At 38.0% G+C, this 27,070-nt stretch overlaps 1 protein-coding gene and 1 long non-coding RNA gene across 3 annotated transcripts; both read right to left on the minus strand.

Annotated features, from left to right (window-relative positions):
• Positions 1 to 5,474: 5,474 nt before the first annotated feature.
• Positions 5,475 to 26,511, minus strand: LOC146488190 (rab-like protein 6). 2 transcript variants are annotated; one of them, XM_085121762.1, is made up of 21 exons: positions 26,241 to 26,511; positions 25,132 to 25,238; positions 24,452 to 24,479; positions 21,300 to 21,347; positions 20,954 to 21,009; positions 19,308 to 19,358; positions 17,261 to 17,355; positions 16,422 to 16,485; positions 15,851 to 15,927; positions 15,032 to 15,137; positions 14,517 to 14,564; positions 14,231 to 14,286; positions 12,773 to 12,921; positions 11,930 to 12,031; positions 11,532 to 11,718; positions 8,773 to 9,184; positions 8,054 to 8,097; positions 7,728 to 7,849; positions 6,996 to 7,049; positions 6,659 to 6,696; positions 5,475 to 5,859 (listed from the first exon to the last, which is right to left on the minus strand). In XM_085121762.1, exons 1-21 carry the CDS (start codon positions 26,365 to 26,367, stop codon positions 5,620 to 5,622), a joined length of 2,211 nt encoding a protein of 736 aa, XP_084977888.1. In that variant the 5' UTR covers positions 26,368 to 26,511; the 3' UTR covers positions 5,475 to 5,619. The 2 variants fall into 2 exon arrangements, with proteins under 2 accessions (XP_084977888.1, XP_084977897.1); XM_085121771.1 differs by lacking the exon at positions 19,308 to 19,358.
• Positions 10,931 to 11,182, minus strand: LOC146488191 (uncharacterized). Its single transcript, XR_014866999.1, has 2 exons — positions 11,059 to 11,182; positions 10,931 to 11,026 (listed from the first exon to the last, which is right to left on the minus strand). It is a non-coding gene; the product is annotated as an uncharacterized LOC146488191 (long non-coding RNA).
• Positions 26,512 to 27,070: the final 559 nt, after the last annotated feature.

The following is a 27,070-nucleotide window of genomic DNA, read 5'->3' on the forward strand; positions in this document are numbered from 1 at the left end:
AAATTGATGAAGCACAACGATCTTGCAGAAACCATGCCGCGAACAAGCAAACGATCACACTGAAGACTCGAGGAAAGGAGCGGTCAACGCCCGACTTCGAGCAACAATGTTAACCCAAGAGAGAAAACGAGCCACGATCGCTTGAAGCGAGACTGTGTGCACGCTCATCGCTGAGGGGAATTAGGTCGCTCCTTCACCGTTTTCCCTTCTTTGCTGATGTAAATGGACACGAAGTTTTCTTTCGCTTTCGCAAGGGCATCACGACAATAACGACTGTAGAGCGAAATAATTTTTCTCGAGAAACTAATGATACCGAAGTCGATTAGATAACGCTGAAATGCTTCGCGTTCAAATTACACGTGACTTGCGGTTGCAGAACAGATAACAGAAACTTGTCTACGCATAATTAGCAATAACAGCATCACTAAATAGTTTTTTGTAATTCTTTTAAAAAGTAAAAAAGCTTCCCCCCTTTTTTATTTCTAAAATGTTCATTATAGTCTTCCCGATTCGAATCATGAAAAATGTGCTATTTTCAATTTCCAGCCAAATCCTGGTAGCCTGGTACCTTAACCGGCAGAATTCTCTAATCATCATCTCCTGAGTAAGGTTTCTAATTGAATATACTACTATGCAAAATTGTCCACGGAAATGTACCATGGAATCAAGTCACAACTCCGCAGGACGAAGCTGAAAATTTTTTTCATCCTTTTATAAAGATTACTTTATTAATAGAAATTTTTACTTTCTATTGAAACCAAAACATAAAAACTCTGAAGCCGAATTAACCTGAAGGAATACTAAAACCGCCAACCTCAAATCGCTAGTTAACGTGGCAAATTTAACTCCAATTTATGACATAGAAAAGTCCGTTTCCTTAAATAAAGATTAATTTCTCTTTCATCTCTTGATTTTCTCCTTTACCATTTATTATTAAGAGATGACTTAGCACGCAACGCTCGAATTCAATCAGTCTTAGAGACGAATCTCTCCAAAAAAGGAGCTATTTACGACGATGATGGAACACTGTATCAGAAACAGTTTTCGATCACCAGACACTGTTGTTCCATATAATACTAGAAATTATAAGATAACTCTCTTCGAATTAAGTTTTGTTTGTATTTTCTGTCTGTGCGTTTTGGTTCTATATCAGGGGCGCACCCAACGACAATTTTCTCTCAGATCCTTTGAAACGTTATTTTAGGCGATCTGGAGTGGCTTTAAAGCTCTATAGGTCCATTTTAGCAGCGCTATAATATTTTTATCTGTTCGGTCATTCCAGGGGAACTTAAGTTTTTTCGAAATTAGTAGGACATTTTTGCCCATTTTTCGAAAACCTTAGGTGTTATTTCCTTTCCGAAAATCTTAGCTGACCTTTTTTCGGTACCCGAAACAACATATTTATCAATCCGAAAACACTAGCCCTCAAATTCCCCATATCACGAAAGATCGTGGTGAAAATTCCCTTTAGAAAATTGTAGGGGATTAAGGGCCTTCCGAACAGATGATTTACCGAAACGATCTGTTTGGTGCCCCTGCTATATTTCTAGGTAAGCGGGCGGCTCTGTGCTCAAGGCTAGGCTAGCAGCGGAAGAATTTGGAGAAGAAACTTTAAATATTGCGTTAAGATGGTATTTTTATTACCATAACATTACATGAAATACGTCCAGTTGTAAAGAACAAGGAAAGGTGCACCGTAGACGAATTTATAAAATTTTAGGACTCGAAAACACTCGTATAATCTTTGATTACTGTTTGTAGTAAAACGAAATAAGTCGGCCCCCGAAACGACTCACGAACGGGTCCACCATAGCTGAATTTCTACAATATAAAGAATCGAACGAACTCGTGTAACTAGTAATTATCAAAGATTTGGGAGTGCGTTCCCTGAGAACAGGCTGAGAACCTCATTTGTAAATTGGAACACTGAGATATAAACCTTATGGAATAGTACTGCTCACGTTTATGACGTAGTCAACATTAGTTGTTCCTTACCTGTAAAGACGAATTTTCTTACCGTAACGTTACTGGATCAACATCCCCAGCGTAATGTTATGATATACATTTTAGCTAGGTTTAACATCTATACAATTTGAATTGTTTAAATTCAATACATCAAAATAAGATGGACAGATTTCTAAGGCATGAAAAAGATTTTAATCAAGTTGTGTATTTGAATCACACCTTCTGCTACTGTCGATCTCTTAGGAATTTTCAAGATTTGGGAAATAGAACAAGTTTATAAGAAAAAACGCTTAGTTCCATTTACACGTATTCTTGTAGCTACGTGCAGTCAGTTGACAGTTTGTTTTTAAGTTTGCAATGCTTTAAGTGGTAACTATCAAGATCGACTGATAAAAAAGACTGCCTCTTAACTCTATACTCGTTTCCGCCGAATTACCCGAAAAAAAATTTAAGAAATTTCTCTACCGACCATGGATTAGAATACTCCTTTTCGGAAATGAATAACTTACCTTCTTTTCCTTTAGGACCACAGGACTAACACAATGCTACACCTCCAAACTGATGGTTTTATGGTGTCGAAATATTGTCCAATCACCGACTTCATTTCTACACTTTTTCAAGGGGTTCAGTAAAGCCGGCCTACGCTTAGTGGACTGATTTCCTCACTGTATTTCTAGGAGACCGAGAAGGTCTTTAAAAATGTTTTTTTGAGAAATATCTCATCTAGTCTTTTTGGCGACTTAAAGATCAGATTGATAAGATAGAATTGTTTGCCTTAAAGATATGTCTATGAAGGGATAGGTTTCCTTCGATGCAGCAAATGGCACCACTTTGTGGAAGGACTGTTGAGTGATAAAGGCCCACACCATGTCAAAAATCTTGCAAAAAATTATAATACCGTGAATGAAACTGTGTGCTATGATTTTCCTCTTTTGTTCACAATACAACCTTCGTTAAGTTCACTGTACACGGTTCCTGGCTAATAAATGAATGCTCGGATTTTTCTCGTAGCCTTATTAAACGGTGCTGTATGTTTGCCTATGCGAGGAAGAAACCGCGGTCAAAATCTCTGCAAAGTGTAAAACAAAAGGAGAACACGCAGCTGGCTTTAGCCTTTTCTCCTCATTTTTATTTAACTGAAATTATCACTCATGACGCATTGATATTCTTCAAAGACGAGGTTGTTTGTGGAACGGAAAATAAAAGCAGTGAGTTAAATTGTGACAAGACTGCCACATTTTTTGTCTCTTGTTACCAACAAGAGCTTTGTGATGCTACCACGAACTGGTGATTTTAAAGGGAACCTCTGCTCCGAAAACAAATGGACGGTAAATCGTTGGAAACTGTGTCTAAATTCTAAATTTTAGTTCAAGAAGTAGAAATAATATTCAAGCGTGCTTAAAATTAGATATGATTGTCGCCTATTTTCTTTTAGATTTCCCGGGCACCACCATTTTGGATTTTATGACATCATTGCTTTGCCGCTATTGTTAGTAAGCAGAAGTTCTTTTGCGTGAAACAATAGAGCAACCGTATTACGTCATGAAAACCAAGATGGCCGCGCCCGGGAAATTTAAAAGCGAAAATAGGCGACAATCATATCTAATTTAAAGCACACTTGAATGTTATTTCCACAACAAAATCCAGACTCCAAACAGAGATGACAGGTGCTTCTGATCTAACGCCGATGTGCCCGGCATGCGATGGATTCCTTTTCAATTTCGTTTTTATTATTTTTCTTGAACTAAAAGCATTGTCTTCAGACAGTGTTACGAATGTTCCTATTCTGTTATCATTGTTCGAAAACACGGTAGTCTGCTGGTAGAATGCTCACTACCGCGGGTAGTGAATTATGCTCGAAATTCTGCAGGCTGAATTTATCCAAGCCTATTGGATAAGGATCTTTTTTAGCACAAGCTTTTTAACACTAAGAATGTCCTGAATTTATCTCAAATACGGGTGGAGAAGGGGGGGGGGGGGGGGACAGTCCTTGTTTGATATACCCGACAGAGCCCGCTACGTGCTATGAAACTGGTGGGCACATAAGAATACCTCTAAAGCCGTTGACACTAACTGGGAGCCCTGATCATTAAGGAGGGAAGGAGGGAAGTTTACATACTTGCCTCGTATTGCCTAGCATGCCGCGCACAAAAAACAGAACAACAACAGCAGCAGAAAACCCCTAAAAACAAATGCAAACAAAAACAACAACCCCCAAAAGACAAAACATAACAAAACAACAAAACAATTCCCGAGACGATAAGCGCTATCTCCCCCTTTTGAATAAAATTTAATGGACTATTAGGGTAAGCCGGTTGAAACAGCTGTTTATATTGTCAAGCCTAACTTACTGCGAGCTGTAAAACTTCGCTCGCCGGTAGTAAGTTTCTCATCCTCCAGAGCAAGCTCCGTCTCCAGACAGCCTGGTGTAAGAGCGACGAAAAAAATTCAGGAAAATCACAACATTCGGTGCAATACTAAAAAAAAAAAGGTCTGGGAAGAAACAACTTAATAGGACGTATACTGCTGAAGGACTTTTATTGAATGGCAACGACATGAAATTCATTATCATATCACTGAGACCTTGACTATGCGTTTTAAATCCTTTGAACGAGTAAGATCTCACAGACTGAAATGTTTGGACATTCTTTGTAAACCCTACAAAGTAACGGACTCAATTCTTGCTTTGATGGAGAACGTAGACTAGGATGATAATTTTGAAAAGGCTTAGCCTGTACACAATAGTCTGATTTTAAGAGAATAACCTCCAAGACCAAGACAGTTTTTAGAATTATGTTTACGGCAAACGGCAAAGATGAACGTGTCACCATGTTTATTCTTCATTTTCAGTTTCTCTTTGTATAGTTGATTAGTTTTGCGTCAGCATGAAAGGCCAGAATTGTGTTGCTACTGTCGTCTATGTACTAATTGTTTCAAGAAAGCATCAATGCGAATCTCATGTTTGCCGTAAACGCGACTCTAAACCTCGCTAAAAAGAAGAAATCGGGGACGTGCAATCAATAATAAGAGAGTCGATACGTCTGTTTTTTCTTTCGCATTTAGCCTGCGAGCAAGCTCTCGGGGAAGAGGCTCTTTTGCATTCTATGAATTTAACTATAACCTAAAATATTTGATAGTGTCTCTATGTCGTTCCTTCAATAAGAAAACAAACTTATAAAATGTCTTTTTCATCAAAAAATAAAAACAGGCTCCTGGCAAGGGCGATCATAGGATATTCAGTTTTCTTAACGGATTCTTTTAAGATATGGACGTTTGTACAAAGTACCCTTACATGTACTTGTGATTATTCTTCCGCGGCAAGATTAGATTTTACTAATCAACAGATAAAACACGTCTTCGTACTCTGCAGAAATCGGGAGATGCATTCTCAATTACCTATTGGAACAGACTCCTCGTGACGGTCACGCACGGTCAATGGTTACTGGCAGCTCACAGCAATGACAAACGTCACGTCTAAACAATTCGTACTTCTCTTTGCATTTAAACAATCATACTCATCAGTGGGGAATTCACATGGCTGTCACGCAGTCACAAATACCGCGCAAGCGTTTCGTGTCACGCAACGAGTTCTACCACGTTGTCATTAGTAGACTCTTCCCACACATCCCCAATGTCATGTCACGCAAACCTTTGTCAGAGCTCTTCATACGTCACGCCTTCCTGTTCACCATCGTCACTTTTCGCTTTACTGTGTTTACTTCGGCGTCTCTTTTTCTTATCTCCTTCTTCGTCCCGGCTTTTCTTCCTATCTTTACCTTCATCGCCTTCTTTGTGCCGCGATTTCCGTCTTTCTTTTTTCTCACTATCTTCTCCTTCTTCACCTCTGTCTCTGTGCTTTCGTTGCTTCTGTTTGCTTTTTGATTTCTCGCCACTCTGTGAAGTAGAACATGTCAGCCGATGACATGATGACACAAAAGTAAGCACAACGTAAGAACACAGTCAAATGACGTCTTGGGACCATGTTTTAAGAGAGTAACACTTAAGGCCACGCTTTTAGCGAGTAAGAGGGAGAAAATCAAGAAAGAGAGAGACTACTGCACACTGAGAAATGAGCAAGTACACTGGGAAACTACGCTTTAGAAGAAAGAAAGGAGCTAAGGAACGAACACTCGACGGGCACCACAAACATCAACTGAATGTATTGCAAGACCATATGTTACGGAAAACATTCATTGAGATACCAGGGGCCATATATTTGGTCAAAACTTAATAGCAAACTCAGGACACTGCCAAGCCTCAAAGCGTTCAAGGCACAAATACGCAACATGGACCTTTCAGGCCACATAGATAATAACGGCAGTTGCTGTAAGCTCTGCAACTTGTGAATGATGAATATTGTGCACTTGTTTTAGAGTTGCTTAATTTTATTCTCACACATTGAATAAAAGAAGTGTCAGAAATAGTTCGCTGAGGGTTAACACAATCAGAAAGAATTGTATAATGTCACGCAAATAGTTTGGCTTGAATTGAGTCCGACTGGACATTAAGAAATGGTGTACATTCTCTTATTAGCAACATTTCATGCACCATTCAATCGAACTTATCATCATCATCATCATCATCATCATCATCATCATCATCATCATCATCATCATCATCATCATCATCATCATCATCATCATCATCATCAGACAAAACCAAAAGAACAACAAAAGCAAGAACAAATACATACCTTGTGTTCCTTCTTCTTGCGACTTTTACCTTCGTCATCTGAACATGAACAAGGGCATACAAATAAATAAATAAATAAATAAATAAATAAATAAATAAATATACATAAATAAATAAAGAGAAAGGTGAAATTCACGCATTATTGACAATGAACCACAGAAATCTCATTCTTGTTTGCTTCAGGACTGTCAACCATTAACCAGGAAGAGTTTGACAAAAAGGGAAGAAGAAACAACAGTCCAGTCATGACCATTCATTTCTTTACCATTACGCTTGACTTTACATGGAAACTGTCAGGAGAAGTTCTGCTCTGATCTCTGTTGGTGCTTGGAACTTACCTGCATTGCCGTTGTCGTCTCCATCAAAATTGATGTCTATTAACGAACCAGGAGCTAAATAAAAACAGAAAAAGGCACGGCAATGATTAAATCGTCACTAGCGTCTCATTGTTTTTTGGTGGCAGTGTTTTCCTTAAAATAGCGGCAAAGAAAATGTTTTGATCTGTTTATCTCACGCTTCTGAAGTCACCGCCAAATAAGCCTCGTCCCTCCCCTCCCCCCTTGGCTTACGCCATCGCTATTCGTAATGATTATCTCATTATTGCCTCGCTTCCAAAAACAACTAATACCGTTCTTCCAGCTGGACCGAGTATTTGCACTAGAACTACAAAGGGTCTATTAAAGCAGCATTAAGGACGGTGCCTCTTAATACAGAAGTTTATGACTATGCAGGGAAAGCAGACCTTTGCAAGGGCTGTTGAAATCCAGAAAGAAAATTGGGGTAGTAGCGTATTTTTTTTTAAGAGAAAATCAAGCGACTATGATTCTAAAAAGTCTTAAAATGCAAAACAATGTATGGCGGTTTTTTGCAAATTGAACCTCAGTTATCTCTGAAAAATGAACGGTTACCTCCAATTTTCTTTGTGGATACCAATAGCCCTTGCTAAAATCTGCTTTTCCCACCTGAAAGCTATAAACCGCGCAAAACTCTCTGTATTGGTAGGCGCTGCCACAGGAATCCCGAGTTTCTCAGACCACCTCGAGATGGGCAAAAAAAGCTTTATGACTTACATGTTGTTGCTCCTTGGGTCGACTGTGGTTTCATCTGTGAAGCCATGAATTTCTCCCACTCGTCCACAGGAATTTCGGACGCCGACGCTGACGAAGGTGCCTGGGAACGAATGTCAACTTTTCTGCCGAATAGAGAATTTACATGAGTAACAAACATTCACCCTGGGCCCAGTTGCTTGAAGCATGGTTAGGGCTAACCCGGGTTAAATGCCATGACAACCTATAGGTTTTAATACCTCTTAACCAATGGTTAGCGCTAACCATGCTTCGAGCAACTCAGCCCTGATCGTAAAAATCACCACTGCACAAAAATATGTCATGCTAACCTCACTGTGTAGTCTTTGTCTGCAGACGATGTCTGAAATGGGACCTAAGGGAAAAATTAGGTGAAAAAAATGCGTTTTTGAACTGTGTCTGTGTCGCAAGAGCACTGTGTACCAACATGATCATTCTCATCACAACTCAAGCAACTACCTCAGGTTCTGTAAACAAAAATCATCCGACGTGCATTTTTGTCTCGCATCTGTACTCAAAACTTGTATTGTTAAGTTGTAAATTGTGATCAAGTGAAAGCTGTCGAGTAAAACTCTTTGAACTTTTGAGTCAGTAGATGAAGTCGCTCCTTTAGTTGAAAGCTACCAACGTTTGACGCTGTTTAGCAATGTTTCCTCTGTGTAAAAAGAGAGAGCGATTTCCGTTTGACATTCAAATGATTTCCCTTCAACAAAACCTTAACTTCCAACAAAGTGCAAAATAACAATTTCATTTGTTTAGCGAGCAAAAACAAACGTGCGCGGCTTTTCGTTTGTCTCGAATTGTTGCCTAAGAGCTTCTTAGAAATTGATCGAAATTTCACTCCTATCTGCGTCACTCGCTTTTCAACTAATTCGAATAATAAAACCCATCAGGGTGTTCTTTATCGGGTAACGAAACGAGGCTTTGTGTCGATCTTCTCACTCAGTAAAAGATGAAACAAACAAATAACGCTGGAATAGATTTGCATTACATTTGGACCCTTGGAAATCAAAGCACTAACTGTACATACCTTAGGATCTGAATCTGGAGAGTTTAACCAGTCATCAACATCTTCAGTCCCGAGACCAAACCCATCCACGGCCGCGTCCATCACTGACGAGTTAACTGGAATCTCCAATTTCAATTTTACAGTCTCACTTTCTATCTCCCCGTATTCCTTGACCTTAAATCCTTCATTCCCTTTATCCCTTTTCACTGTTTCATTTTGCTTTTCGTCTTGATCACTTCTGTCCTCTTTCTCCTCCTCTTCACTCGAGGTTAACTCGACGGTAACAACAGCCGAAGGTCTCTTAGTCCTCGTTTGATCTCCGCTGTTTACATCGTCATTAACGTGGTTTGTGAGTGTCTGCACGGTGGTATCGTCCTCGGAGTCAATGTCCTCAGCAAAGCCTGCCACCATTGGGTTTCTCACATCACTATCACTAAACCAATGCAAATTACACTAATGAGGGCATGACTTACATGTACCGAAAAAGCTCTATTTCCCTCTCTTATACCCCCCCCCCCCCCCTTACCCCTTTTGACATGAGAATTTGAAATTAGTCCCCCCTATTTCCTATTACGAAATCCACTTCATGGGGCCCCGGTTTGTTTGTTTGTAAACAGATTTACAGTTGCATCTTTTTCATGCAGATTGAATGATATTTTAATTGCAAGGGCCATTCAAAAGGGGGAAAATTGAGGAACAGCTGCCCACAAAGCTGTGTGGAGCTGTCTATTTAGCTACATGGAGGTAAATTGTCGGCAGACAGGACACGGACAAAAGTTAAGAGTCGACCAACAAGTGCACACCGAACGTCGCCCGAGAGATTGGTGGAGGAACTGTCAGTCTTCAACACGGACCGAATGCTACCGAATGGGACCGAATGCCACTAAACCGCCTTCGGAGATTACTTTTGAGCCTCGACGCGTGATAAGCGCAACTTGGTAAGCAAAAAATTAGTTGTTAAGATTAAGTTTTCGTTCTTATACAGTGTAACGTTCCACGGTTTAAATAAGAAATCGCAAAAATTAGTTCCTAGCAGACAGAGCAAGTCGTCCAAATCTAAATGAAAAATAGTATATGTCCGTAAAAATACGAAACACAGCCACAGGACTGAGTCCACAAAATAAAACGTTCGGGAAATTTCATGCTTCACGATAAACAAAATGCAAAATGGGGAGTACAAATATGTTTCCACCCACTCATCCCTACAAATTATCCTTTGGGTCATCTTTTCGTTTCCATTTCCCACATTTCAGTCGTTTTTATCAGTGGTGTTAACCCGGATCGCCGTTATTATTCTTGTTGTTTGTCATCATGAACTTGGTTGTTTATTTTAAGGGACACTGTCACGGAATTTACTCTGTGTTTTGGTCGAAACTGCTCAAATAATTATGTGAAAAATTACCTCTTCGCTGACATCAAATTGCTCTTAGAGCACGACAATAAAATATTAAGGACGGTGCCCACTATTACCGAAGTATTTTTGCGCGGTTTATGACTATGCGGGAAAAGCACATCTTAGCAAGGGTTATGGAAATCCAGAAAGAAAAGTGGGGGTAACCACGCATTTTTAAGAGATAATTAAGCAACAATTATCCTAAAAAACAGTAAACTACAAAGAAATGTATGGCATTTTTTTTCCAAATTGAAGCTGAATTATCTCTAAAAAATGCATGATTACCCCAATTTTCTTTCGGATACCAAAAGCACTTGCTAAGTTCTGTTTTCCCCGAATAGATTTAAACGCGTAAAAATATCCCTGTGTTAGTAACCAACACCCATAGGAAACCCGAGTATCACGAGATGCGCAGAACGTATGCGCAGTGACAATAGTAGGCACCGTCCTGAAGTGATTTCGCTTAGGAAGAACAAACTATAATTATTTTTCAGCAATTTCTCCAAATACGCTGGAGGAAATTTTTGTTTCAAGTTTCAATCCATTTCAATCTTCGCCATCCGCGGCCAAAGATGACTAACACTAGTTTCTTTGTAGTAGTGCGGTTACTGTTAACAAGACTGAATCATTATTTTAACGATTCCGTCGATGCAAATGTGTTTTTTTCGCTATTCAAAGTAACATCACAATGGGTGACACTGCCCCTTTTCGTCTGTGTTTTAAAATGTCATGTTAACAGGAAAGCGTGCAATCTTCCAAGTACAGTGGAACCTCGATTTAACGAACCTCTATTGAACGAAGTCCTCGATATAACGAACGATATTCTATGTCCCGGCCAAAGTTACAGTAAAATGTATGGAATAGAACCTCGATATAACGAACCTCGATATAACGAATTCTTCGATATAACGAACATAATCCGGAAGCCCAAAAGTAAAATCTACCTCGATATAACGAATTACAATGTCAACACGCGACAGAAGATAAACGCTGATCAGATCAACACTCTGAAAGTGTGGTTTTTTTTTGTAAACAAAAACTGCGCGTCTGCTCAAAAGTGAAAATAATTGCTACTGAAAGTTACCATGCTTAATGAATTGCATCTCAAAACGCGGCACTTCTGGGTGACGAAAATTGCATTGAATTGCGTGACAGAAGTCACCTGTGTTGAAAATCAATCATTAACTATGACCTCGATATAACGAACATTTTGGTCGTTTCCCCTCAAGTTCGTTATATCGAAGTTTTCGATATAACGAACCCTCAATTTAACGAACAATTTTGGCCGGTCCCCAGCGACTTCGTTAAATCGAGGTTCCACTGTAAATGGCTTTCAACCAAAGCGCACGCAGTGCCTTAATTCTTTACCATTAAAATGCCACCTTACCTATCACTCCCCTCACTAATATCTTGTTCAACTTCGATTTTCGCAGGTGCCTTCCTAGCTGCGGGTTTATTTGATCTCTTTTTGCTGCTCGTTTTGTCCTCATCTAAAAATGCCGCGTCCAGTTCTTCCTCGGGCACAAACTCGTCGATGTTGGTCGACGCACGAGCTACACCATTCTGAGGGACCGCTATACAAGTTACAAATAATTAAGGTTACTAACTATTTAGCATTGAGAAGAAATAAGCGGTTGATAACGGTAACTAAGTGTACTTCTTTTATAATATTATAGCCTGCAATGCAGACGTTTTCAGGGGGGGGGGGGGGGGGGGGCAAAGTCTCGGTGGCGGCTACAGCGCTTGCCCAAAATAATACGTCTTCATTGCAGGTTAGTTTCATACCTCCCTGACTGGCTTCTGTTCCCGTTGCTGATGACGTTCTCAGTAATGCTTTCCCTTTGTTTTTGCTTCTGTCACTAGAGACACTGTTAGCAGTACTTCCTCCTGTGTCATTAGAGAGAAAAGTTAACTATGGTGTTAACTTATGGTAAAGTTAACTATACACAGAACGCTCTTACACTGCCTTTTTTTGTTTTTGCTGTATGTATGATTGTATGTAAAGGGTGTTTCTAGCCTGATACCTAAGGATGATTGAAATAAAAGTTATTACGCTTTACATCATTAATAGCGTCGTTTATCATGTTGTACAATGGTGTCGTAATACTGTTTCTGTGGATAAAAACCTCGTCTTGACATTTCAAAGAAAGCTATATTGCATAGTACATTCATACTTCTTCTGTAATTAATCAAAGTGCGAGTCAATAGAGATTACTGTTACTGTTACTGTTGTAGTCCTTTTTGCGGGGGAATTAATCACATTCAGAATGACCTTTCAAAAATACTGTTGTACAGTGCACAGTACTTTTTCGTGGTACCATTTAACTGTACAGGGAGGTGAAGTCTAATTTTTCAGTTCCCAGTAGAAATCCTACTATGACCATTCAAATGAAAACTCTGCATCACAACTTCATAGTCGGGATCACAAGTCATTACAAACAAATATCACTGAAGATGGCCCCTTTCACGAGCTGAATCAAGTTCGGCTCCATTTCTGGCCATTTATAGATGAGTTTACCCACTCACCAAATGACAGAAAATAAGACTATGGGGAAGAAGGTCTTCACAAACCTACAACCTAACCCTCCACAATCAGCTACAACTGTAACGGTCAGCATGTTCATTTACCTTCTGTATCAACAGAGGAACCAGTTGGAAATGTAGCAGGTGCAGCGTCCTGTTGATCATTCCCTTCAGCGGTGGCCACAGCTGCTGCTGCTGCTGCAGCCTTCTTTGCTTCATGATCTTTTTTCCTCTTGTCCAGCATACTTACAAATCTAAAGAGCACATACTTAAAGCTTAGGTAGGATACAAGCACTTGAAAAAAAGAAGTAAGGAAAGAGGGGAGAAAGGAACAGAGGGAGGAAGGAAGGAACTGAGGAAGGAGGGAGGAAGGGAGGAAGGAAGGGAGGGAGGGAGGGAGGAAGGTAAGAAGGAACAGAGGAAGTAAAGAAGGAAGGAAAGACTGGAGGAGGGGAGAAGGGAAGGAGGGGAGAAAGGAACAGAGGAAGGAAGGAACCGAGGAAGGAGGGAAGGAGGGAGGAACAGAGGAAGGGAGGAAGGAAGGCTTTGAGGAAGGGAGGGAGGGAGGGAGAAAGGAAGGAAGGAGGGGAGGAAGGTAGGAAGGGGGGAGGAAGGAGGGGAGGGAGGGAGGGAGGGATGGAGGAAGGAAGGAAGGAAGGAAGGAGGGAGGGAGAAAGGGAGAAGGAAGGAAGCCCAGAAGAGAGGGAGGGAAGATGGGAGAAAGGAAAGATCCAACAAAGAAAAGGCAGGAGAGAGGATGGGAGGGGGGAGGGAGAAAGGGCAGAACAAAAGGGACAAAGGAAAGGAGAGATGGAGGGATGGAGTGGGGAAAGACAGGAGAAAGGAAGAAGGGAACGAGGAAAGGGCTACAGAGAGGAGGGAGGGGGAAGGAAGAAAGAGAGAAAGAGCAGGAGAGAGGGAGGGAAGGGGGAAAAGGATGGTTGATAGGGTTGAAAGGCAGGAGAGAGGGAGGGATGAAAGAGAGAAAGATAGGGGAAAGTAAGGAAGGATGGGAGAAAAGAAGAAAGGGCTGGGGAGAGGGGGAAGGAAGAAAAAAGGGAGGAAGGAAAGAAAAAGAAGGTTAAAACGTCTCTTATAGCCTCAACATCACTCCAAGCGTACATCTACAGCTTTTCTTAATCACACAGATGTCTTTGCTGTTTACAATTATTCATAATGTAACCAAACTGCACTCCCCAACTCATTGCTGCATAGTGATACACTGTACAATCATTAACACCCTCTTACTAATAAATTATTTGAATGCAGTTAAATGCAATTGAACGGAGTAAACAACAAAGTGCGCCAGTGTGCCAGTTGTGGTTCCATAATTATGCGCATGTGCCAGGATTCCATGCTCTTAGTTTGAAGGGCATTTGTTGAGTGTCCTTGCACTTTATAATGGAAGCTCCTAGATGTCTTAGGCACCCAACCTCAACTTAGCAATGTGGTTGTTCAGAGCAATTTTAAACTGAAGGAGAGAGGAGTTGGAGGTAGAAAAACATACAATTTTGTTTTCTTTTTTTTTTTGGGGGGGGGGGGGGGAGGCAGCTTAACACTCACTTATCGTAATCTTGTTCTTCTGTTTCTTTGTGAATCTGCAGCTCTTCAAGAGTTGACTAAAATAAATACATAAATAAATAAATAAATAAATAAATAAATAAATAAATAAATAAATAAATAAATGTTTTAAGCTATGAGGTAAAGCTTGCATGTTAGAAACAACAACTCATGCAGGTTGCCATCAGCTTCATTTTTCAAACTTGGACCAAAGACAGATTTTCACTACAAAAAATAAATGCTCTGCTAATAAAACAACAATAACAACAACAACATTAATTTTAGTAACCTCTGTGTCTTCTGCATTGACTTGCAACTGCTTTAGAAGTGTTTCTCTCTGTTTATCAAAAAATAAAAACCCAATGATAACAATATTAGTAAACAAAAGTAACAAGCATCAAAAGGGCACAGTTACATATTTATGGGAAATCAAAAGCAACAACTAATACATCACATTCAATCTACTCAGTGCTTTTAAAAAAGGTCTTTCTGGCTAAGGTTTGCTTTATTCAGGCTGGGGTAATACTGTTCCCAATTTTGGTTTCATTGAAACTACACCACTTCACCTCCACTTTCAAGAAAATGGCAAAGGGGACCATGCAGACAGGTGCATGTTGTAGAGTTGTAAGAAAAAAAGAAAGAAAAGAAAACAGTATCCAACGCAAAACTAGTAATAGTTGACTTCAACTGCAGTCAAACATGCAGACTGAAAAAATGGTCAACTGATGGTTAACAATTTCTTTTTTTCTGGATAAAGGTCTTTAGTGATCATGAACATATCCCATGTGTGATGTGCATACTTACTTGAAGTAACAGAAAGGGCAGATTAAGAAACTTGTGAATGTACTTCAGACCAAAGCCATTTTTCATGGAGGTTTCAGCATAGTGCACAGGAGGGGATCTGTCTGGCCTGATAAAAAAATATATATTATTAATAATATAATATTATTTTAGAGAGTTCAAATCAGAGGGAGGACCTGATGAGCCACGTGCTTTAATCTGATTCAAACTTCAGTTCCTGCATGAGCAGCTACAGGCGTGTGCATCAAGCAAGACATAATTTTTGAGGATTAAGTTTGCAAATAAAAATATTTGATGCATAAAATTCACAGAAGTGCGTCAAATGTGGCATACATGTACACGTACACAATTTCATCATGGAATGCTCTTTTCCTGTTACAAAGCAATTTGACAATTAATATTTCAATAGCTCTTGCAATCATGGTTTTTGACTATTATTTCGAACCTATTCTGCAATTATTAAGAACCTGCAAACACTACAAGCCTTAAAAATGCTAACCTTACAAAAAATAATATTAATTGTACACAACCATTGTTAATTCTTTTGCTCTGTATTAGAAACTGAAAGATCTCAGGCCCCTTTTCCTGAAAAATGGCCCTCTAAATTCTCTAAGGGGGACCACATGGTCCCTCACCATTCCAAGCCCCTTTTCCTGAGAAAAGGTTCCCAAAAATCTAAGAGGGGGCTAAATGGTTCCTCAGAATCTCAGGCCCGTTTATCCCCCAAAAAAGCTCTCCAAAATCTCTTGAAGGGGGGATAAATGGTCCCTCAGAATCCAATTCCCAGTTTATCAACCCTGCAATAACAATAGACTAACTTACCTTTCTAAGTGCTCAATAAATGCAACAGCCTCTTCAGTTTGAACCAAACGATGCTCTTCCATGTCACGGTGGTTTGCCTGAGAAGCACACGAGAAAACACAGTAAGATGTTACAGTAACTCAGTTGCAAAGTTTGCATTTTATTTTGATGAGGGTAATCTTTAATGAGGAATGCCATCGTCACAAAAAGTGGTTTACAGAAGGGTCCTCTAGAAAATTACCAAGAACAAATAAAAACCTAATCATAGAAACAAGAAATCAAAAAATATATAGTACACAGAAGTTAAAAGTAGAACTAAAAGTATCATAAAATGGCTTTTTACAGTCCACGTTTAAAGCAGTCAGTGACTCTGCTTCCCTTATGGTGGAATACAATCTGTTCCAGATTTCTGAACCAAAATTAATTGATGACCAGTGACCCCATTTTTTATTGGCAGTGGATTTGCGGATGTTATTTCTATACCTGGTATTAATAATAACCGTGAAAATCACCATTAAATAAGATTGGAACCGTGTGGCAAAAATGGTTATTTTCAAGGCAACATCCAAAAGTATCGATGAGTTCAACTTACCAGGACTAGGACAGGTAAATGAGGTGGAACCTTGGGGAGCTCCCTCTCGATGTACTTAAATGTCCTACAAACACAAGAAGCTCTTCTCAACTACATGTTCATGATTGTATCGGCTGTATTATTTATAAGGTTTTAACATTCTACTGACTGGGAATAACATAATGGCCAATAAATAGCCAAGTACATTTATGCACAGTTTATAGATTATCTAGTAACCAGTGGGTACCTAACTTGCAGACTGTCTACACCAAGGAAAAACTTCTATTTTGGCTTGCGTAGTCTGTTTTTAATTGCAAAAACACTTGGAGCTTAACGTGTAATCATACAGCTGTATGCAAAAAAGATACAGGCATTTGGACACCAATAATATTGCATGTATAAGCCCAGCAAAAGTTACAGTGAGATTTATAGAACAAAACCACAATAATATTTTATTAAGCAACTACACTGTATAGTGCAACAAAATTTCCATTATATGAGGTAATTAAGCCCAAACTTTAAGTCTACCCCAGACTGCCAAAGTCTCACAATTTTGCTGCGAATATCACGGCTTTCAGTTCAGCTTCATGGTCTCTATCAACTACGTGTTTCAATAAACAATTCTCATTAGTCAAACTCCAACATTATATTTTATAACAAAACTTTTGGTCTTCCTTACTGACCACTGTGTAAAGTAACATGACAAACTGTTACAACAACAACCTTTTCACAGCTCTTGGCAATTCATTCTTATTGTATTCTTATTTATTCTTATTGAATAAAACCACTGAGTCTGGCACAAGCTGTCCAACAGGCTTTCCAACATTTTGGCAACAAAATGAAGACGTGTTATCACTTACCAGGGTTTGGTGATATCCATGGTCATTAACACACCGTGGGCACCTTTATACACATCAACAAATTCTGCATCTAAAACCGTTCCATCTTTTTCACCCTGCATAAAACAATTTTAAACATTTTGGCTTGTAGGTTTGTAGCATTTAAGAGATCAGCACTAACTTGTCTGTCTTTTACTCTAAGGGTTTATACTGTAATAATTATTGTTGTAGTGTTTGTGAAATGATGAAACATTACAAAACAAATATATCTTCAGGACCATGTGGACAAACTATAAACAATTTTGTAACTCAGTTGTTGGGCAATACTCAAGGCTACATGTAGTTCTGACGATATTGCAGTTACCATGGCAACAGGTCGGCCTTACAAAGAAGACATTTAAATTCTAGTTTTTGCAACTTATTTTAAAAACTATAAAGTCATGACCTACCATTTTTATTGCTTTGTTAGAAAGCATCCTACATTTTTTAACTCCTCTAACAATATGACAAAAAGTTATCCAGAAGATCTTGAGTGTGTTATTTCATAAAAGGGCAATTTTTCACCTACAGAAAATTCTACGTGATAACTTTCACCCAAACGTTTCTATTTGAAGTAGCATACGGAATATTGCATGCATGCAAAAATCAAGATAGGTCACCAAGCAAAATTTCAAGATAAAAACAAAACATTTTTATGTTTCCTGCAGCTTTTATTTCCAGTTTGTGTAATGTTATGCTGCATTTCCAACTCCAGTGTTCTGCGCACACGACTTTTGATAGACATTTTGATTTATTCTGCTGACGTGTACATCTTAGTTATGGTGTGGGTGGGTTAAGTGCACGCATGCGGTTAAAGACCCTTTCAAGCCTCCTTAATCCCCAATATCTACATGTTTTTCTCTTAACTGTTCTCGTTATATTTGATATGGGTTTTAAAGATGAAATTTTTAAGTTATAGTTTAAAAGGGGATAGAGAGATTGGGTCACAGTGCGATGCGCCTTACCATGGCCACACAACAAACTTTTTTTTACAAGTTAGCCATAAAATACAAAACAACATGTTTTCAATAATTTGTTGTTGCATCACTTGCCCATTGGACTTTGCAAGGGGGAGAGACCATCAACCAAATTCGCCTATCCTGATTGGCTAACTTGTAAAAAAGGTTTGTTGGGTGGCCACGGTGAGGCGCATCTTACAGTTACAATATCATCATCCAAGGAATAACTAATTATTACTACTTTTTATTATCAGTACTTTATAAATGCAGGTTGTAGAAAATTGTTTTGCATTTTGTTCTACTGAAGGGTAAGTTATGTACAATAAGTAGGAGTATTTCTTGTATTGTAGGCATGAACAGGACTGTTTATTACATGTATGTCATGAAAGTTCAGCATTCCAAATTCTGCCAAAACAGGGTCTGAGGGTGCATCAAAATTGTCTCATTTATGATCCTGATAGCTCATTTTTGAAAAGTCACAAGACAACAAAGGTTGGTTTTGTAAGTGGATGCCCTATTATTAATTAAGTACTACACAACTAGAAGTCCTAGAAACAATGCCTCCCACTTGCCATTTTTATGTACATTGTAAAGAATAATGAATGTACAGTGTATGGTTGCCAGTTCTTTGAAAAAGAAGTGACTGTCAAAAGTATTGTCCCTGCCAAGAGTAACAACCTTATAATCAAACCCTCTGTGTACAGCTGTACAAACTTCCATAAAACGATGACAAATGATGCTTGGACAGCACACTACAGCTGTAATTAGAAACCATTTTGTTTTTGTTTAACTTTTGTTTAGTTAGCAATCTGCATTCTGTAATTAATTGTTGCAGAAATGGATAATTATTATTAAATTTAATAGTCTCTACCATACAACTTCCTGTCAATTGCCACCTTAGAATCAGTACTCAAACTCAGTTTTTTTGTTTCATTTTTTTTTTCTTGTATATGATGGAACTGGTCATCATAAGAGGTCAACCTAAAGTGGGATGGGAGTGAGGTATCAGGTGAAAAATAATATAGAAAATACTAAACAGATCTAGATAGACACAGAATTCATAGATAGACCTCAGAGACTTCATCATCAAGTGCCAAAAGAAAAGCACCACCAGTTGATTGCTAGGAGCAAGAGAGTAAAAGAAAAGGAAAGTAATAGAATTAGCTATGAAGGGTCATTCAGTAATAATATACTGTAGGTTAAATAAGCATTAGTTACAAGATATGAAGCAAATTGAATTACAGAGATAAATATGCAGGGTGCCATTTTGAAGCACATTCAAACAAGTGGTATAGAAGTTAACATGAAGGATCAATAATAATAATAATTATTATAACAATGTGTTAAAACAGACTGAACGAACTGCATACATGAATGTACGTATAGTATACAGCTGTATATATTAAGAACCTAGAAGTCAGTGTAAGGCTACACAAACAAACAGTACATTCACTTTGTATTACAAGAAAAACCACAATAACCACAGCTTTCACGCAAAACTACCTGTAATTACATGTACATGTAGCAACAACTGGTAAAATCAAAACCAGAAAACACGTGTTCATGTTAAACAAACTCTTTGCTTTGTGGTGAGTACACTGTATTGGAGGCTACTCTTAACTCATTTGTACATTCAAGTCAGGTCAGTAGTTCTGATTAGTGCTGATAAAAAAAACCCCACAAAAATGTGACATGATCAGAAAAAACTCAAATTGGGATTAAACTTTGAGTTTGATTCAATACATGGCCTTGGGCATTATTTTGATCTAGGAAGAAAGCTGGATGCAACAAATTACAATAGATTATTGTAGGCAAATTCATCATCATCATCATTATTATTATCATTATTATTATTATTAACAACAACAACAATAATAGCAATAAAAATAAGAATTATTGTAATAATAAAAAAGAGTTTAAAAGCACAGACAAAAAATACAAAGAGATAGAATACAAGAGAAGACTCGATAATGTGGCAAGTGCAATCCACTGGAATTTGGCAGGAAACTGGGGGTTCAATTTACTCAGAGAAGTTGGATGAACAATGACCCAGAGAGTGTAACTGAAAATGAGGATTATAAACTGTTGTGCGATTTTAGCATCTGGCCTGATCACAAAATTGAGGCAAGAAGGCCTGATTTGGAAGTCATCAAGAAGAACAATAAGAGCTGTCAAATAACAGATGTGGCAATCATCCTTGAAAATTCTAGAGTAAAAGTGAAGTTTAAAAGGATGAAATAGTGGAAAACTACCCTGTACCAAGAAATGGCCTGAGAGGTCTGAAGAATGTGGAGCCTGAAAATACAGAAGTGATACCTGTAGAAGTAGGTACGTTAGGAACCATTCCAAGAAAGATCGAAGAAAACCTGAATGCCATCTGAGTGCACACACCAATTGGGATAATTCAGCAGTCAGTGCTGCTCAGATCAGCTACATGTGTAGGATTATTTGAAAAGTTCTTGAATATTGTATATAAACAATTATTCTTAAGTTCTAGTAAGAGTGCCTCAGGCAACTGGTTGTTGCTTAGCAACCTAGTAAACACCAGGTTTAACTTAGTATTTTGAACAAGCTTTAAAAGTAAAGCAAAAAATTACATGTTATGCAATTACATGCCACATCTCAACATGTATGTACAATGTATATGTTACAGAACATCAAGCAGGCTAAACTCAAGCCACAAATCACAGAAAAAATGATAATCATTGAAACTTACTTCAGTCTTGTCATTCTCCAATTTCAGACCACTAAGAGATGACTTTTTACTTTTACCTGTTAAACAAGGTAAGATACAGTATATGTAACAGAGTGTACGTGTGTAGGGAAAAAGGCTTTAATTTTCAAAATGACAAGAAGATGTACTCATCTGTGCAATATACACATGTAACTGCCAGCTAAAGAAGCATACATGTACGTGTAGCTGGCTGTACTAGCTTGAAAATGAAAATTTCCATTCTCATAGGAACTGATAAGCATTGCTAGTAAGAGTACTTGATTACTTGATGCACTAGTTGAAAATCTTAGAAGTGAAAATACACTGTAACATGATCCCCAGTACTTACCCTTGTCCACAACATCCCACACCTCTACTTTCACTACATCATCTGTGGCTGAAAATAATTATAGGGGAAAAAACATTACTAGTGATCAATTAATGTAACTAAAAAACCTCACAATAAAAATACATACATGTACAGACCAATTTAGAGTGATTTTTAGTGACATCACTGTTCACATCTTGAAAGTTGAAATTTGTGCAATTGACCATTTCAAAGTTGTTTTTTGTAAATTGTAACCATACTTGTTGAAGAAGTTTGCGTTAAGGGCGACAATGCTAGTCGAGAGGGCTCACCTCGAAAATAAACAATATTTACAAATAGAATAAATAAATTAAGCTCAGAAACGGCAGAAAAACCACAAAAACAACAAACAAAGAACGTGAAAACGAAAGTCAACAGGTGGAACATAAAATTTTTATACATTTACATGTAGTCATTACTTTGAAATCTTGCAGATTCGCTTTATACAAAAGACTGAACATGAAAAAATAAATTGTTTTTCTGTTCCAACGACAATAATGGAATCCCAAACAGAAAAGCTCAAAAGCTTACCATGAAAGCATGGCTTTGTGCAAAGTTTTTATTATGAAAATAAGTTTTTGTTTATACTGTATGGACCATAGAAATAATTTATTCCAAAAGTTATGCCCCCACCCCCAAAAAGTAACGTATTATTTTTTTAACTTCCTATTGAACTCAAAAAGTAACAGTCCCCCCGAAAGTAACGGCCCACCCAAATGTAGCATCCCATCGAAAATGACAACTCAACAGCAATAAAATACTGCAGCATCATATTTGATATAATGTAAACTTCAAGTAGTGCTTTTTGACTCTATAATACCATCCTACAAATAAATTGTCTCTATTTCAATCGACTTACAAATTACGATTAAGGATTTTACTATAACATACATGTAAGAAACTGAAAAGCGAAAAATGTCTCTTCTTTCTTATTCACAGTGAAAATCCCCAATAGGCTCGTGCGATTTATCGTAATCACCATTCACAAATGTATCAACATTGTATTACATAACGTAGAACGGCCCTCCAGATTTAAAGAAGTCACTGAAACAAAAACTCTCTACCCTCAAGCCTAATGCAGATTGAACAGTCTGAGTGCTGGTTTGGACTAAACAAAATACACAATCATTTGTGATTATTTTCATTTCAAACTTAATTGAATCCTGCTGGAAAACTATGATTTAAAAGCTGCATGTGCCAGCAGAGTCAAATGATACTGACAAGAACTATGTATTACAATCATGTAGTTATGATATAATAAGAACATTTTTTTTGCTATACAGTACGAACATTTGTGAATTATTTGTTACTTTTTGCTTTGTTCATGTCGGGAGTTCATAAGATGCATGAACGGAATGACCCCTTAATAAATTAATCATAAATGTTTTTTAACCATCCAAGTAACGGGCTACCTGAAAGTGGCAGCCCCTTTTCAAGAGCTGCTAGTCAGATACAAAAGCAATGGAGGCCATTAAACTTATTTTCACATGAAAAGCTTTGCGCTTAGCCTTGCTTTCATAATAAAGTTCAAGGCAACTCAGAAATGACCTATTAACTAACACACACCAACACTAGAAACAATAAGCAAAACTTATTATAATAATTTTACTCAATTTATTAGTGAACATACACTGTACAGAGTATGACATTTGGAAAGAAAGGATGAAAACCAGCTACAAACAATGCATTTAAAAGTTACATTTATGATTTTTATTAACTTTTTTCCAGATGTTAGGATGGCTGGGTGAAAGGTTTTTTACATGGATGACAAACATTTTTTTTTCCATTCAACTCTAAGAGTTGAGCAACTGCACAAATGCTGTTAAATGAAAAAAAGGATGCTTCTACTTTTTTACATGTATGGGGGTGAGAGTTCGGAAGAGGTTTCAAATAATAGTTAACAATTAAGTAAATATTCACCAATATTTACTGAGCCTGAGGTGAATAATTGTTTTAGTATTATTAATTACTCAGGTAATTATCAGAGAAAAGCAAGTACCGTCCAAAAAATGTCGATTTTGCGTCAATGAACAGAGACGCGCAGTCTGCCGATCACATGCTCAATCGAAATCACATGCGCAATCGATAAACTGCACACGGCCTCAAGCAGAATGTCAGTATTCTTTAACTGCCGCTTCATTGAGACGAAGCACTGACTTCTGTGAATGAATGTTGGCTTTCTCCGACCTGTTTACCAAAATAGATGGAGATGAACCAGGCTGTTAAGTGTAAAACTTGAGCCGGGATCACAAGTGTTAGCGATAGCATTTTATTGCACAATTTCTTGTTGACATGATGGCTTCGCCGGTTAACAGAAGTTTATAAATTGCCCTCGGAGATAAGCTGCTTCAGGTAGGAATTAAGTCATTTGTTGGCTTCACTAAACAAGTACACAGTTGTCGCAGATGAAAATATTTTGTTGTGAGGCGGTGACTTTAGATGGTAGTCGAGAGCCGCTCGAACCGACAACAAACTAGTTTTCAGATTATAAAAACTGTTTTCTTTTCTCGTCACTGAAACGTAAAACTTACAGAGACATTTATTCATCTTGTTTACTTCCATGCTTTCAAATTCTGTCTTAAACTCGTTTTGTTTGTGAAATCATTCTGTTAATAAAGAAAATCTTGCTCGAGTTTAACTTAATTTGTTGTCTTCATTTTAAGTCATCGAGATCGACAACATGCAATTTACGGGTTTTTTATCACAATTAGCAAAATTTTCATCTTTGCCTTCGAAAAGTATCACCTCAAACTTAGCTGCATCTTTAGTGCCTTTCGGAATTGCATTTTCTTTCATCCTATTTACTTCTTTTTCAGAAATGTCAACAAAATTAATAGCTAAGCGGCCATTTTGAAAGTTAGTGCTCCCGCTATAATGACCTCGCGCAAGGTGATTATAGCAGAATATGACGCAATCCTCGACCAATCAGATCAACAGAATCTCTATAATCACCTGAGTAATTATACTCATGATTAATATTCTATTACTGGCACAGTTCAAAATTGGCAGTTCCTGCATTTTTTAATGATATAAAGATTATTGGAAAACTGAAAATAAATACTCTTTTAATGATGTCTGCTTCGATGTCTTAAATACATGCATCGTTGATAATAGTAGAATTCAAAACAACTTACTTCTGTAATTCCAGTGTATACTTGCAACCTAGGCAAGAAACATAAAAGATTGAGGTTATTTTTAATATGATTAAATAATATTTTAACATTTTTACATAACATACATGTAACACTTTGAATTAATAAATAGTAGGCCCTCACGGTTACATGTACAGTTCATAAAAATTATGTAAATTATTTAATTAAATAGCTGCAAAAACAAGGATTGAATGTGATATGGGGGATTCACCAAATTTTATGATAATTAAGATCACATCTCCAAACCTCTGTCATAGAAGTGATTTCTTAAGTCACGAATTATTAACGAGTTTGAGACCTCTTTATCAATTCCAGTTGTATAGTTTTGTTTCTTTTCTAACCTAAGTCATTTTTTTCTGTATGTGAGTGTATGTACACGTACATGTATCTGTGAAGTGCATGTCAATAAAGTTGTCATTAGAGATTATCTCAAAAAACAAAGACAAAGAATAGTTTTTTTTTTTTAATTAAATCTTGGCCGAAGTTCAAAAACATCTTTAAACTACATATAAGAATGTAGATGCAGTTTCAGAGCTGTTATCAGCTCCTGGGGTGCTGATACCAGTTAGAAAGTTGACATTAATATAAAATTAATGAATACTCAGCTAAATTTTAAACACCTCAAAACTGTGCAAAACTGAAGGTCCAATCGCATGTCATACCTGAATCTCGTTTGTTGGAATGTACTGCTCATTGAAAGGACGCCCTTGGAGTCTTTGAAAGAGACATGACTTGCCAGTGTTTCGGTCACCTTTGATTATTATTTTTACTGGAACAAAAAGATTAAAAGACAAAAATTTGGATAAGAAGAAGCTGCATCAGTGAGGAGTTATACTGTGCAGCTGTAATGCTTAATTCCTTAAGACCCACTATGAATGTGTGAATTCACCTCACTGTTTTTTATTATTGGTTAAAATACTAAGTTGAGAAAATTGCTTTAAACATGTGCACATTTCTCTTTGGTTATCATATCCTTCATTCTCATGACATCCAGGGAGGAAACAGGAGGGAGGAAAGCGGGAGAATCAGTCACATGCGCAAATTAAGGGGAGCACAGAGGGGAGGCAAAATGAAGTACAGTAACTACCATAAGCCCAATGTTTTCACTATTCTGTCCCCCAAGAAAACTTAAATGCCAAGTACATGTAATACGGGAAACATTTTCTAGCAATGTGTCTTGTTGCTTTGCAAGTTACAACTGTTTGTTGGCCATATAACCATCTCCAAGTACAATGGCAGGCTACAGAAAGTGGATGCTGTTTCTACTTTTTGCAATACATGTTTGAAAATTTGTTGTGCGCTGAAGTGGTCGGGCAACAAACAGTCAAAACTCAAGCAAAGCAATGTTTGTTGTGACAAGTTTCAAGAAAATGTTGTCGTATTACTTGGCCTTTAAACCCAACCACAACATGTACAAAACAATGGTTCAACACACAACAGTATTGAAAAAACAACAACAACAACAACCTACAATGTACACGTCCAACAATACTGAACATTCACACGTGTCTGTATGCTAGAAATTATTTCGCATGTTGGATTCTGTTTCCCAACCAAACAAAATCCAATCCAATCCAATCCAATCAAAACAAATGGGTTTGGTGAAACGTTTGAATGAGTTCGACCGATTATTAACACCTGGTAAACACATAAGCTTAACATGTGTGACCTTTAAAGTGAAAATGAAACCAATGCACAGGTATAAATTGACCTACTTAGTCAAAAAGAAGTACACCACCAGATAAATTGCATTAATATAAAAATAACTCACAATTATACTGAACGCCACGAGCAAACTTTCGTTGTAAGGCTTGTCCCATCGCACGTACACCCAAAGGTGTGCTGAGCTTCGAATCCTCATTGCCGCCTTTGGCCCACTTTTTAAGCGCCGAAAACATGACCAAATTCTGGCAAAGTACCTGCTATATGCTTCTGGTTCGATTAAAGGAGTTGATCCATGTGCTGAGAGAAATGCTGAACATTTCTAAACGATGCTCAACAGCGACATGACACTGACATTCGTGGCAAAGATGGCGGCTGGCGCGGTTACACAGCCAAAACAATTTTCAGAGAATGCTGGGAAAGTTTTTGTCACGCAATACTGAAAAGTTCGATTGCGTGAGGGATTGCCTTCCTCTGAAGTTTTGGTCGTCAGGAGCTGGCCTCTGTGATTAATGCCCAATTTTTCGACCTGGTTTCTGGCATCCATTCCTAACTCTGTAAAATCCTCACCCGTTTTCAGAGTTTCAGACCAACATCGGCACGGCCCTATTCATCTCACCTATTTCAGACCCTGCGGGCGACGGCTCGAAAATGAAACCCTACCTTTTTGCGCCGCTCATACCTGTAGCCTATAAAGGGCAGCAAACCCCTCCCTAGGGCCTCCTTCCAACGACCGCTCCTTTTCTAATTTACTAAGCGTTACCTCAACTGTACTTTTCGTAATGAGAGCCCCTATTCCAATAATCACCCCCTTTCCATAAACCCCCTTATTACATAAATACCCCATGTGATTTCCGATAAGCTTTCCAATAATAGTCGCTCCTTATGACATCAAATTACTTATCCACACTCCGTTGTTTGTATCGAAAGAGAAATAAG

The sequence above is a fragment of the Pavona decussata genome, unplaced genomic scaffold, assembly GCF_977016875.1.
Source record: "Pavona decussata unplaced genomic scaffold, jaPavDecu1.1 SCAFFOLD_11, whole genome shotgun sequence".
In the NCBI taxonomy this organism is placed as follows: Eukaryota; Metazoa; Cnidaria; class Anthozoa; order Scleractinia; family Agariciidae; genus Pavona; species Pavona decussata.

Excerpts from the sequence above, each read along its gene's own strand:
- LOC146488190 (XM_085121762.1), bottom strand. The coding sequence starts at position 26,367 with ATGTTTTCGGCGCTTAAAAAGTGGGCCAAAGGCGGCAATGAGGATTCG. Across the intron at positions 24,480-25,131 it reads TTCCAACAAACGAGATTCAG|GTTGCAAGTATACACTGGAA; the intron begins GTATGACATGCG and ends TTTCTTGCCTAG. Across the intron at positions 21,010-21,299 it reads GTGGGATGTTGTGGACAAGG|GTAAAAGTAAAAAGTCATCT; the intron begins GTAAGTACTGGG and ends CTTGTTTAACAG.